The following is a 12738-nucleotide window of genomic DNA, read 5'->3' as shown; positions in this document are numbered from 1 at the left end:
GGGTCAATGGAAGGGCGAGCGAGCGTAAAAAGGGAAGTGTACAGTATGTAGCACAAGCCGCCGTGCCGCCTAAAGGAGGAACAGGGCAGGGGTGGGCTGGCGGAGAGAAGGACAGGGGGTCCGTGTGGTGGGAACTGCGGGTCGGTCTTGGGCCCAATTGGTAATCATCACTGCGGCGCACTACTGTACTGTTTAGGTGTACTGATTTCAGAAGCTAAGCACAATGATTTCTTCGTATGGGTGTCAGATTTTTGGTTCCCTACCTAGGTACCTACTTTACAGAAGCAGACAGACCAACACCAAGAAGACCAAGACGAAATCAGCATGACTTCCAAACATTGGCTGGCAAACAATGCCTTTCACGGTTCAATGTAAGCGGTCTCAGTAATAATGTAGGTGCGTGCAAGACAGAGTCAGTGCCTGTGCGATCAATGACCAGGTGGTAGGGTAAGGTAGGTACCTAACTAAGGTACAGAGATGATATATCTAATTACTAATTGGGTTGAGTCGCCAGTCGCAGTCGTGAGGAAGAATCGTCACAGGTCTGTGGCTTTTCTGGCTCTTACGCAATACATGCACTGGATCTGCCTTGTACCTTCAGTAAACTACACCGTCTTAGAAGAGATCCTTGGTATTGAAACGGTCCAGGATCAAAAAACGTTGATTGGGTAGATTGATCTGACCTGATGGCATACATGATAAGTTTGGCGTAACAATTGGACCAAAGTCCGACAAATTTACAGCCCCAGCTTACCTTACGTTACTTCCTATAACTCACCTAATTATTATCGGAAAGCCCACCGACGCCTTACCGCAGATTGCTTGCTACCTCTGATCGTCAGAGAAACCTGCCTTTGTTTATCTCCCTGGTATACCCTAAGTCTACATCCTTGAATCGGTGCCCGATACACGCTTGACACGCTAATGTGATCTGGGGGCACTCACGGCAAGGCGCCCCGTGAATCAGGGTCTGATTTATTTCATCCCTCAACTTCTGTCGCCTGGTCTTTTGGATGGTTTCAATCGTGCATTTGTTCAGTTCTTTAGCGTCAATGTTTTAGCCCGAGGTATCCGAGCAGTTGTGGAACACGCATAGTACCTATTTCGTGGGTGAGAAATATCGGGCCAACCCACGACTTAGCACGTGCAGTAGAAACGCCACATTTTTCTGGAGTTGAATAACGTCTTATCCCCATTAAATTTCCTTGATCATGATCACCTTTCCTGGGATTGTGGCCGCCTTACCCCCGATGCCATAAGTTCTTAACGCCGGAAAGGGCGGAGCGGGGCGGGCAACAAGTGGGTTGGTTCGGGACACGAGTGGATCGAATATAGGTGGAATTACCGCCGCATTACACAATCTGATGGCGCGTTCGCTTTGTCCGATGTTCCCAGGCCGTCCTGAATGTGACCCTAGGGCGCAGGTACCGGTACTGTACGGTGATGCTGAAAAAAAAAAAAAAAAAAAAAAAAAAAAAGATTGCCGAGATAATCGCGTCTGGAACGGATTCTGGAATGCCATCGTACTTCGTAAGTAAACATACGTAGTGAAAACATTGCATCGGCCGCGGCGAGGGAGACACTGGAATTCCCCGAGGAAAGACCCAGCTGGGTGGTCAAGGTTACAAAATTGGCACTAGGAATTCGTCTCATCTTTCCCTCACGCTCAGGGACCAGGCTTGTATTGGAATGAACACGTCAACTTGAGGGGAATTTTGAGATTTTTTTTTAGGTGGCCAGTCAAAAGTCTCGCATTGAGCGAATCATTTCTGTATTTAACTGGCTCGGGTATTATACTCAGCTAGCAATCCATGCGTGCTATATTTTTACTTACTACCTATGTAAAATAAAAGGACTACGACTACTCGTAAGATTCGGGGTGTGAACTCTTGTCGCATGTCGCAGTGGAGCTTTGCACAACCCGAGAGCCCGAACAGGGGCGGGTGCGGGCTGTCAGGCCCAGAGCAAGTCCGTAGCGACGACCGTCCTAACCTATAGTTCGAAAACCAAGCCCCTGGTCTGTAGCGGCCCATCATCTAAAGAGTATGATTTTTAATTTTTTGGTTGACTTTCGAGCGGAAGCCTGCCAGCCACCAAGGGCAAATAATAACGGAAGGGAATCGTACAGTACAGGAAAGCAAACACCATATATGGAAGTTTCCTGCTTCGGTACAGCCCCACCGATCAAGGACATCCATCTGGTAGAATCCTGCCCAAGATTCGTCAACCGACCCTACAATAGGCTTCTCCCGTTGCTTTGGGCAAAAGCATATCACCGGTAAATCCCTCTTTTCAATCACCAATCTCGCATTTGCTTCGGAAAACAACGGCTCGCGTAGAAATGTACAATGAAGGTATACTCCTTTCGAGTATCTGATACGATCAGGAGAGTAATGTTACTTCGTATACGGGTAGAACTAGAACGAATAGAAAAGAATAGAGATTTAGAGTTCCTTCTCATTCCTCTTCGTCATACTTCAAACAACCCTCAAGGTGGGCTGCTCGGTGGTCGCTCTCCAGTTTGGCCGGTTGGCGAGCAGCCGTTACCAATTCAAATGATGCCACACGGCCAACTTACTTCTTTTGCTTGCTAGGTCCAAGCCCCCCTCGACGTATTAGGAATCCAGGGGCTAATTAACCGCTAACCCAAAGCCTCCTGCCTACTGTACCTCGGACTGTTGCCTGTGCAGAAACTTACATTCGCCTAGGTAAATGGTACCTTGGCTTGAACCCAATGCTCGTTCCACTTTGCACAGTATAGTAATAATAGAGAAGAGAAAATTCCATTGCCCCTTTTTGTCACCAGGTACCTGGTTGCTAGGCAAGACAACCGAGTGCAGCCCCAGTGCCACAGATACCCCTACCTAGTCTACCCATATACCTAAGACTCTACAAATAGAGCCATGTTCAGCTGCAAGTCTTGGAGAATGGTGGGGGGAAAAAATTCGTCTAACCAATTGAATAAGTAGTATGATTTGTAAACCTATGGCAGTAAGTAGCACGCTGTCTCTCTTCGTTTGGTGAAGCGGTGTCTTTGAAGATTTTGCTCAATATTGCATGAAATAATCCAATGCGACACAGTCAGCAACACACCGCTGTGCATCCACCTCACAAAGACTCAATCAAAAACCTTGCGAGTCTTTTTGAGTGGAGCTGCGATCTTCAATGCCAGTCAAATTGAATGGGAAGGCCGCGCAGGGGCTGCTCAAATGCTACTTGCCAATGTTTGTCGATGCCCCGTTAATTGGACCACTGGTCCATAAGAGAGGACATGATGGAATTTTGTTTCGTTGTAGGCCCAGTTTTTCCCTTGGTTGCGCGACAGGCCCCCGTCCCACCCTTTCAAGCCTTTGAATCGCTCGGCCAAGCGCTGGTACAGTTTTCATGACACTGCTTGACTGATCAAAGATACGAAGCAATGATGTTTTTTTGTTTTTTTTTTTTTTTTTTGCTTTTGTTCTCACCTTATAATGTAACTCTTGAACTGGGGGGGGGGGATGGGTCCTGTGGCTGGACAATGACTCTGTGGTGTACGCCACTGGCCTACTTGCTACTCCAAGGTAGGGTAGCTGATGACTTGCTACGTGTAGATTGCTTGTTACCGGCAGGTCCCCTAGGTCTCCATGGCATACGTGCACTGTCAGGGTAGTCAATCGGCAAGTGGCTATGGCATACGTAAAGTGCACTGTCAAGGTTAGTTTTGTAGTCGGCAAGTGGGCAACATCGGAAAATCAATCTCATTCCAAGGAAACGTTGGCATTCGATCTAATTTGGAACTAGCCAGCCCTTTCTGCCGAATGCCACAATCGATCGTGGGTGCAGACCCGAGACACAAGATACATTTCCACGGCTTCCAAGACGCCTCCCTTGGTATGCAAAGTGCAGTAAAGTAGGTAGGTGATCATCAAGTAGAAAGAAAGAATAACGAAAAAAAGAAGAAGAAAAAAACACACATACACACAAGACGGATATCAATCTTCCGTGTCCGTAGATAGCAATCCAAGCCTGCTAGCGTACAAGCAGCTGCCTTGCGTGCATATTCTGGAGCAGAGCACGACGTCAAGGACGCATGTCCGGTCATCACAAGACTGACCTGCATTATGTTACTGTACCTGCATCTATAGGATTAGATCAACTCAGAATTGCTTATGGTTTCAAAAACTTGAGATGGGGCGTTGAACTGCTTTCAGGTACGATTGACATTTACCAAAGGGTACTGTAAGCAAAATGCAAATAACGGGATGGTGAGCTACAATAATCACATATCTTCCATTGTGTTTAATGATGGGTGGGGTATGGTAGTAAAGAAAAAAGAAACCGTACCCACCATGCCCCAGGTGCACACCGTGCTCACCTCAAATAATTAATGCTTGCCAATTAATTGATAGTTGAATTGAAAGACGTGACGTGACGCGTTGGTCTCCCCACCGAAAAGAGTTACAGTTCGAAGAGGCACGCAAGGGACTGTATCTAACCTCATGCGACCAAAGCAGACCATCAAGTTGTTTCTTTCCCAAATCGACTGGGATTTTTACAGGCGCTCGAATTATCTTTGTAACATCTACCTAGACAAAGGTAGCAGATATTTGTTGGTGCGTGTTGAAGATTCAAGGCATGCTACCACCAAACGAGCATCTCAACTCCACCAAACCTTGAGTAGCCTCAAACATCTGTGCGTCACATACTACACCACATGATGGTCGGAAAGTCACAAGATATCCGGGGTTTCTTCCAACGGAGTTCGCAGCCGGAGCCGGAGCTCAAATCACCGTCTCCCCAACCCGTCGTTTCTTCCGAATCATCGGCACTTTCTTCAGCCCCGCCATCGCCTGCCTCACGTGCTTCAACCAAACGAGCCCGCTCCCCAACACCCATCACGACCTTGCCGCCATCCAAAAGGTCTTGTTCTTCAACCCCAGTAGATTCTCATTTCCGCCGCAGCACCCCACCCCAACAATCCAACCCGGCAACTCGGCCCCGTGATGCAGTCATCGCCGCCTCAGATGATGAAGGGTCCGACTCATCGGACTCTCTTGAAGACGTCACTGCAATATGGCAGCGCGTTAACCCAAATGCTGCTGCTGCCGCTGCCGCGCCCGCTCGCCCACCTGTGGCTGCGGTTACCACCCCACCGCGGGCAAAGCGGCCTGCAGTTGCTACTACGCCCCTCACCATTCGTGCTAAGCGTATGATGGCCGAGAATCAAAAGTATAACTTGGACGCCCTGAAGCGTTTGACCCAGGCAGACCTGGAAGCTGATGCCAGTCAAAAGAGAGTTTCTGATCTACTCCGGAGTAGCCGTGAGAGCAGCGCCGAGCCTGATGTTTTTGAAGAGCAGCTGGCGAGCTACGAGGCCGGAGAGGATGGTAAGGGCAAGATTGGCAAGCAGAGAATGCGTACAGCCATCAAGAGGGTTGAGGCGCATTCTGCCAGTCAATGTTACTACTTTTTCGAGCAAAGTCTCCTACCAGCGACCTCGAAGCAGCTAGGGAAGGAGAAGTTTCCTACAAATGCTGCCACGGGATGCTGGGAATTCTTGAAGAATTCAAAACAAAGATCACGTCATTTTCTGTCTGGTCTGCCACAACAGTTGGCGAAACGACAGCACGATCTCCCGTCAGAGCTTTTTTTCTGGATTATGCGACAATTGCCTGTTGAAGAGAACAAAATGCTCCGTCATCAATACATCCTCACAGCTTCTGCAGCAGTAGCAACCACTGAACTCGGGCATGATATTGATGATGACCTCCTTCGAGAACTGCTGAAGGGTTTGGGCAGCAAGCCCAGTAGCGTTGACGCGATGCTTGCGAAACTCCCTCTCGAGGATGAGCTCAATGAGCCATATCCCCATGCTGACTGGTCGCGTGTGATATCATTCCTGGATCTTCTATCGGCAGTGGTCTCGGCTAGGAAACCTGGTACACCCCCTAGCCTTACCTTGACTGCGACTACCAAAGCAACTCAAATCCTGCTTCGTCTAGGTCTGGACAAAGCGATTATGGACAACACAGATGTGATGAGCAGCTATCGTTCTGCTCTCGACTGTCTCTTCGATAGCGTCTTGGAGGGAGACTGGGACGATTTCGTAAGTACAAACCCGTAAGTGTCTGGGATGTGGGACTATATAATACTGACGCTGGTACCAGTGCTACGAAGCGAGTAAATCTTTGTACAGGAGCGTTGAAACTGCCCACCTCCGTTGGCAACCACTTTCATACATTGTAGGAGAAACCCCCCGCTCTCATGATTTCAGGCGCAGACTTGCACTGGTCTTCCTGTTCGATTCTGTGGCATGCGCCCGTCAGGCACCAAAACAATCGACAAATCTGTCGGCAATCATTGACCATGTGGGATCAACTTTGAACATCCGTAACGACACCAACTATGAAGAAACTGCAGCCTTGTTAAGGCTACTGGATATTGCCATAGATGATGGATTTGGTCGGAAACAAGCCAATTTCGACACCCAGGTTGATGAACTTACAGCTGCACTCAAGTCAATATGGAGCAACATCATTGCAACGGGAGGCGGTCACAGTTCCAGGCTAGACGCCAAAACATTAGCCGAATGGATCCCAGATAGGCTCAAGTATACTGTACGCACACGACGTCCACCCAAGTCAAATATCTACAGTACAGAGGAGGAGAAGCCTGCTGGACAAGACATCAGGAAAATGTTTGGTGCAAGATTAGGGGCGATTGTGAAGCGGGAAGACACAATTCACGTGAAGACGGATACCAAGACTGAAATAGGATGATCGCGTTTGCAGGAGGCCTCGAAAGCTGCCAGGCCCCTACGAGGTACTGTATCATACAAAGACTAGGCAAGCGCCGCTTAATGCAAGAAAATTGTCGGGCAGGAGTCAATATGTGGTGATGTTATGCTGCAGGAATATGATATATGTTGAGACAATCTCGCTCTTAGTCGTGGAACTTGCGGTTCGGGTTCTTTCCAAACAAAGCCTCCCTCATCGCAGGCAGTGCACTGGTATTGAGGATTGACAACCTTGCCTCGAATGTGTTGTCGATCTCAATCTTGCCACCGCCGGCAAGAATAGCAACACCGCCGGTGCTGTCGGAAACGTCAGTAATGTGTGCTTACTATGTGGAAAGGTGGATGCTAGTGATCAAGTGGGAAGCAAGTGGCTCGCTCACCTTCCGTCCGCGATAGGGTTGCTTTCGTCGATCGTCGCCTTGATCTCCGAGCCGACCTTCTGCTTATATTCCTTGGCGGCGACATCAATTGCGTTCTTGACAATATCGTAATCGGCCTTGCGAGCGCGAACCTGCATCTGCGGCTCGTGAAGGGCGTAGAAGCCCTCGAGGAGCAGGTTCTTCAGGATCTCCTGGTACTTTTTCTTGTCCTTGGTGCCCTCGGACAGGCGCTTCTGCGCGGCGTCAAAGATGTCGTCCAGCAGCTCCTGGCGCGCGCCGAGGACCTTGAGACGTGTCTTGTTGGCCACAGTCGACCGGGTGATCTGCTGAGACATGGTGGCCTGCTTGAACTTCTTCTCGTACTGGCTGTCGATGGTGTCGGTCTCCTGGCGCACCAGCTTGGACTTTTCAATGGCGAATTCCTCGTTGGCCTTGATCTCGATCTCGCGCGCCTTCTCCATGGCCTCCTGCTTGATGAACGCCGTCATCTTGCGGAGCTCCTGCCCGACCTATTATTTGGAGTTGATCCCCCGGTTAGCATTGTAATTGCGTTTGGCAGTCCGTGTCGAATTCCCCGTAGTCATGCGCAGCAGCAGCAAGCAGCGCATGGCTGCCTATATCCATCTCGATCCTTGGCATCCCTCGGTCTGAGATGGCGGCCCTGGAGCGGCGTTCATGTTTGCGTACCTGGTCGTCGGACAGGGCGTGAACTTGCGACATTTTGGCGGTAGAATTATGATCAACACTATATGAAAGACACAAGAACAGTAGGCCAGGAGCGGTTTGATGGTGTGGATGCCGATGCGAATTCGTTAGGCTTCAATTTGGAGGTCGATGATGTTTCAAGGTTCGGCCAGTTGAAAGTCGAATCCGGTATGGTTACAACGAGCTTCAGTTCGTTAGTTACCCCGAGCTTCGGCCGGGGCCTCCGCCCAGCTCCAGCTCAGTTCCACCCGCGCTGGCCTGATGACGGCACCAGCCTGGTTCAAGCCAGCCCCACAAACGCTTTCAAGCCTCAACAGACACCCCGCTTTATCTGGACGCAAGGTACAATGTGGCGCACTGGCCCGAATACCGTGGACTGAAGTTCGCATCCGGATAATCTGATTCCGGCAGACCAATCATATAGTGCCAGACTCGGATTCCGCCACAATAGAGGGTCCGGTCTCATGTTTCCGATCAAGACCCCTGTCAGCGAAAGCGCCAGCCCTTCATTCATAGCGTTTCGATCAACCGTCCGTTTCCCAGCCCAGACCCAAGCCCAGCTCCGCTTCGCAACTGCATCTCACTACTCATACATATACATGTACTGCTACCTCCACACCCGGCAAGCGAGCGCGACAAAGTGTCACCGCCTTGAAATGTATGATTCACGAACAACTGACCCAACAAAAACCGCTTAACAGTCTACTGCTATATGTTATCATGCCTCCCATGTCTTGAATCCTTTGGCGCCGTTTTGGGGTCTCCCTTCATCCAGTTCTAGAAGCTCAGCCGTACCGCCTCAAGCCAGTTACAAAGCAACGGTGCACGAGGGGCCTGTCATCGACATCATCACTTTAAAACAATCACTCACATCTAGAGGCTCTTGTCTTTCCTATTCCTGCTCGACGGCATTTTGATCTACTTAAACACGCCTGGATTTTCTCTATACTCTTAGAACGCCGTCTCGCTTGCTCGGTCTCGATAAACAGCCGGTTTCTTCGGGCTATGCGAGGTCGGAAGAGCGCATCACTTGTATTATACTGCCGCCAGATGATACCCTGATTACCATCCACCAGCGCAATGGGCTCAATCGGCGATTTATCCCCAGGAGGGAGCATAGCCGTAAGACAAACATTGCTCTGTCTAGACGATCGCCGGGAATACGAAAGAACTAATAGAGAATGGCAACGCTCACGTAGGTCGGAATCATTGTCGGCTTGTTATCCACAGGTGTACAAAGCCTTGGAATAACACTTCAACGCAAATCACACATCCTTGAAGACGAAAAGAGTCCCCACGATATACGAAGACCACCACACCGCAGGAGAAGATGGCAAATTGGCATGGGCATGTTTATAGTCTCCAACTTGCTGGGTAGTACCGTTCAGATTTCGACGCTTCCGCTCCCAGTTCTCTCGACTCTCCAGGCCTCAGGCCTGGTCTTCAACTCGATATGCGCTTCCCTAATTCTGGGGGAGCCGTTCACACAGTGGTCCATCGGTGGCACGTTGCTTGTTTGCACCGGTGCGCTACTGATCGCCATCTTTGGAGCCATCCCGAGCCCTCCGCATACACTCGACGAGCTTCTCATTCTGCTTGGCCGCACCCCATTCGTGGTCTGGATGTGTCTGCAAGCCGTGCTTGTCATTGCTGTGGCGGCTGCGACGGAGTCTCTCAATCACATTTTCAAGAAACTGGCGCAGAACCCTAGGTTTCGGCTGGTCCGAGGCTTGGCTTATGGCTGCATCAGTGGTATTTTGTCGGCACACTCGTTGCTTGTGGCCAAATCTGCAGTGGAGCTTGTCATCAAAACGCTGACAGGTGGAAGTAACCAGTTTGTCCATTGGCAATCGTGGGTTTTACTTCTTGCCCTCGTGACACTGGCCCTAACTCAGCTATACTATCTACACAGGGGCCTCAAGCTCGTTTCCACGTCGGTCCTATATCCATTGGTGTTTTGCGTCTACAACATCATTGCCATCCTTGATGGTCTCATTTACTTTGACCAAATGAACCAGCTTAGCCTGAAGAGTGCCCTACTCATCGCATTGGGCACTGTCATTTTGCTTTCTGGTGTCTTGGCACTCTCGTGGCGTCTCAGCGATGAGCAGCATCCGCCAGCAGTCGGCCAGTCTACGCTTGCGCCAGGTCTGGGCCTTGTCGAGGACACGGATGGCGAAGAAGACGACGAGGAAGGTCTCCTGCTCGCTTCAGACTTTGGCGGTGTCGGAGACGAGGATGATGTCCTAGCGTCGAGCACTTACACAACATACCAGACGGTGGGCAATGAACGCAGGCCATCGCTGCTCGCACTGGGAGATCAACCAAGACCTCTATCCCTGAATCTCACACCAACGCGGAAGAAGACGTCTTACTCTTCGAAGCGTACGAGCTGGGCGGAGCGTGTCGAAATTTGGGGCGAGCTTGAGGACCTCGAACGACCTGCATCTCCAGCCTTTAGCAGAAGTCGGAGCCATACACTACCTTCCATGGTCGGTGGATATGACATGTCACCTCGCAGAGGGTTCAGTAGCGGCAGTCCATTTGGTCCCGGCGGCGCGGCGGTCCCTGAAGCGGCCGAGGACGCAGGGGATGATGCAGACACTGAGGCTCAACATGGTCGTTTACGACTCCGTCGCCGCAGGCGGTCCACCGGATTTCCAGGATTTCATGCTAGGAAGACTCGAAGGAAGAGTTCAGGAGGACTCCAAGACGCTATCAGCGGACTCTGGAGAAACAGGTGGTGGAACACGTCATCTGGGTCCAAGGGCAAAGGTCCTGCTGCCAACCCACAAGGGGATGACATACCTGCTTTCCCCCCTTATAGGGATGACCCCGATGATGAAGAACATGGTGGGCCAAGTCCGAACAGTCCAAGCTCTTCGAGACGTGACGGACCACCAGGGAACGATTCGAGCGTATAAAATATTGACTATGAGTTGGAGTAGGCGTTTTTAATTTGAAATGTTATGACATTTATACAGCTGATGGTTCCACGTCAGCAAAACCCCAGGCTTGATTCATTACCTTTCTTTCAACGTGTTCATTAAGTTATGGTCTTTTCAAAATAGACAGCGACTATTGTATACCTTCTCCTTAGCTCGCTCATCTCTTAGCAACCAAGACTACTGGCTCACCGTTCTTTATCTGAACGCAGACTTTACCCGATCCATCAGATGTATAAGTACCGTTACCGAATTTATCCTCCCAATTGGCAGCCACCACACGCGTGTTGAAACATTCCTGACCATGGAAACTGGATCCTCGATTCGTCGTCAAAACCACCACACCCCCGCCTGCTCGACTGAATGCGTACGAATTCTTATCGACGAGCAGGTGAACATGGTCATCAGCGGGGAGCCCGCCGGCCCCAGCCCGCACGCCTGACAGCCGCGAGATTGCGCGGTACAGGTCCCCGTCGGTGTTGTAGCGGCTGCGCCAGAGGTCTTCGCGGTTCGCGGGGTCGGCGCCGCCCGAGAAGCCCTGCTCGGTGCCGTAGTAGATGACAGGGATGCCGCGGGCCAGCAGCACGTAGGCCAGCGCGTTCTTGAGCAGCGCGGCGTCGCGGTTCTTGCTCAGCCATCGTGCGTTGTCGTGGCTGTCGAGGAAGTTGGCCAGCGTCGTCGGGTCCGAGAACCGGCGCGAGATCTTGTTGTGGTTGTCAACCAGCCCCTGCGGCGACTGACCCTGTTGCAGGTACCGACCCAGCGACTTGTACACGGGGAAGTTGAAGAAGCCCGCCATGGCCTTGTTGTAGCCCGCGATGTAGTCGACGTCTTCGCTGTACACCTCCCCCAGGGTGTAGACCCCCGATGCCCAGGCGAACCCGGACCAAAAGGTTTTTTCTACGTGCTTGACCGTGTCTATCCGGAGGCCGTCGATCTTGAACTCGGACACGATCCATTTGATCCAGTCCGTCAGCAGCGTGCGGATATTTGGGTCTTCGGTGTTGAGGTCGGGCAGGTTGCTCAGCCTGCACCGCTCGACGCTTTGTTGGTTTGAGTAGTCGATCTTGCACTCTGGGTGATATGAACTCTCCTGGTTTAACGGCGCGGGCTTGTTCTCGGAGATGGGACCGTTTCCCATATGGTTGGCGACAACGTCGACCATGATAAACATTCCCTGGCGGACGGTATGTGAGCAGGTGAGCAAAGCAGCAGCTGAGAATCGTTATATATGATGTTCTATGTGTTCAAGGGAACATACCTTGTCATGCGCGGCCTTGATTAGACTTTTCAAGTCATCAGCCGTGCCATACTTGTGGTTGATGGCATAGAGGTCCTTGGCCCAGTATCCGTGGTATCCACCCTTGTGATCTGAAATGAAAGAGCATAATCAGTTAGTTGTACTGGAAAGTGATAAAAAAAATCACCTTTTAATTCGAGGGTATTATGCCCACGCCACATACTTTCAACAACTGGAGTAATCCAGATGGCATCAAAACCCATCCCTCGAATGTAGTCCAGCTTCGACTGCAGTCCCTTGAAAGTTCCTCCGCAGTACTGGCCAAGATCACTACAGGAGCTGCCGCCGCCGTCGCTCTCGTTCCTGGCGATGCGATCCGTCAGCGCAAAGTATATGTTGCGACTCTTCCAAGCCGTTGTGTTTGCAGCCAAGACTAAAGATAGCTGCAGAAGTATTACCGTCAAGATATCAAGACAGAGCATGTTGGATTTTGATTGACGGGCAGTTGTGTTTGGCATATCAAAGATGAATTTTAGAAATCATGTTCCTTGTGCTTAGATATATCACCACAACGAACTTTCTGGCATTGTACGCAGGCTTCCTCCACCAGCAGACAGACATATCATCGTTACTGTGCACCAAGAACATTGGTCAGGGGTTGAATATGTAGGAAGGAAGGAAGTATTACATGGA

The 12738-nt window shown here is 50.7% G+C and overlaps 4 protein-coding genes across 4 annotated transcripts; 2 read left to right on the top strand and 2 right to left on the bottom strand.

Moving 5' to 3' along the window:
• Positions 1-4696: 4696 nt before the first annotated feature.
• PgNI_10612 (uncharacterized protein) lies at positions 4697-6758 on the top strand (the record flags this gene model as incomplete). The annotated part of the gene is made up of 2 exons (XM_031130585.1): positions 4697-6085; positions 6147-6758. The coding sequence occupies 2 exons, from the start codon at positions 4697-4699 to the stop codon at positions 6756-6758; spliced, it is 2001 nt and encodes a 666-aa protein (XP_030980471.1).
• A 163-nt stretch (positions 6759-6921) lies between these two features.
• On the bottom strand, positions 6922-8029 carry PgNI_10611 (uncharacterized protein; the record flags this gene model as incomplete). Its single annotated transcript, XM_031130584.1, has 3 exons — positions 7843-8029; positions 7156-7664; positions 6922-7072 (listed from the first exon to the last, which is right to left on the bottom strand). The coding sequence occupies exons 1-3, from the start codon at positions 7873-7875 to the stop codon at positions 6922-6924; spliced, it is 693 nt and encodes a 230-aa protein (XP_030979521.1). The 5' UTR covers positions 7876-8029.
• Positions 8030-8436: 407 nt separating this feature from the next.
• On the top strand, positions 8437-11014 carry PgNI_10610 (uncharacterized protein). The gene is made up of 2 exons (XM_031130583.1): positions 8437-8982; positions 9060-11014. The coding sequence occupies exons 1-2, from the start codon at positions 8941-8943 to the stop codon at positions 10782-10784; spliced, it is 1767 nt and encodes a 588-aa protein (XP_030980472.1). The 5' UTR covers positions 8437-8940; the 3' UTR covers positions 10785-11014.
• PgNI_10609 (uncharacterized protein) lies at positions 10966-12527 on the bottom strand (the record flags this gene model as incomplete). Its single annotated transcript, XM_031130582.1, has 3 exons — positions 10966-11982; positions 12067-12176; positions 12269-12527. The coding sequence occupies 3 exons, from the start codon at positions 12525-12527 to the stop codon at positions 10966-10968; spliced, it is 1386 nt and encodes a 461-aa protein (XP_030979941.1).
• Positions 12528-12738: the final 211 nt, after the last annotated feature.

The sequence above is a fragment of the Pyricularia grisea genome, chromosome VII (genome assembly GCF_004355905.1).
Source record: "Pyricularia grisea strain NI907 chromosome VII, whole genome shotgun sequence".
NCBI classification, from domain to species: Eukaryota; Fungi; Ascomycota; class Sordariomycetes; order Magnaporthales; family Pyriculariaceae; genus Pyricularia; species Pyricularia grisea.
Note: the sequence above shows the minus strand (reverse complement) of the source record. Positions and strands in the feature narration are given on the sequence as shown.

Coding starts and splice junctions, on each gene's coding strand:
- PgNI_10610 (XM_031130583.1), top strand. CDS start 8,941: ATGGGCTCAATCGGCGATTTATCCCCAGGAGGGAGCATAGCC. Junction 8,983..9,059: donor CCCCAGGAGGGAGCATAGCC/GTAAGACAAACA, acceptor ACGCTCACGTAG/GTCGGAATCATTGTCGGCTT.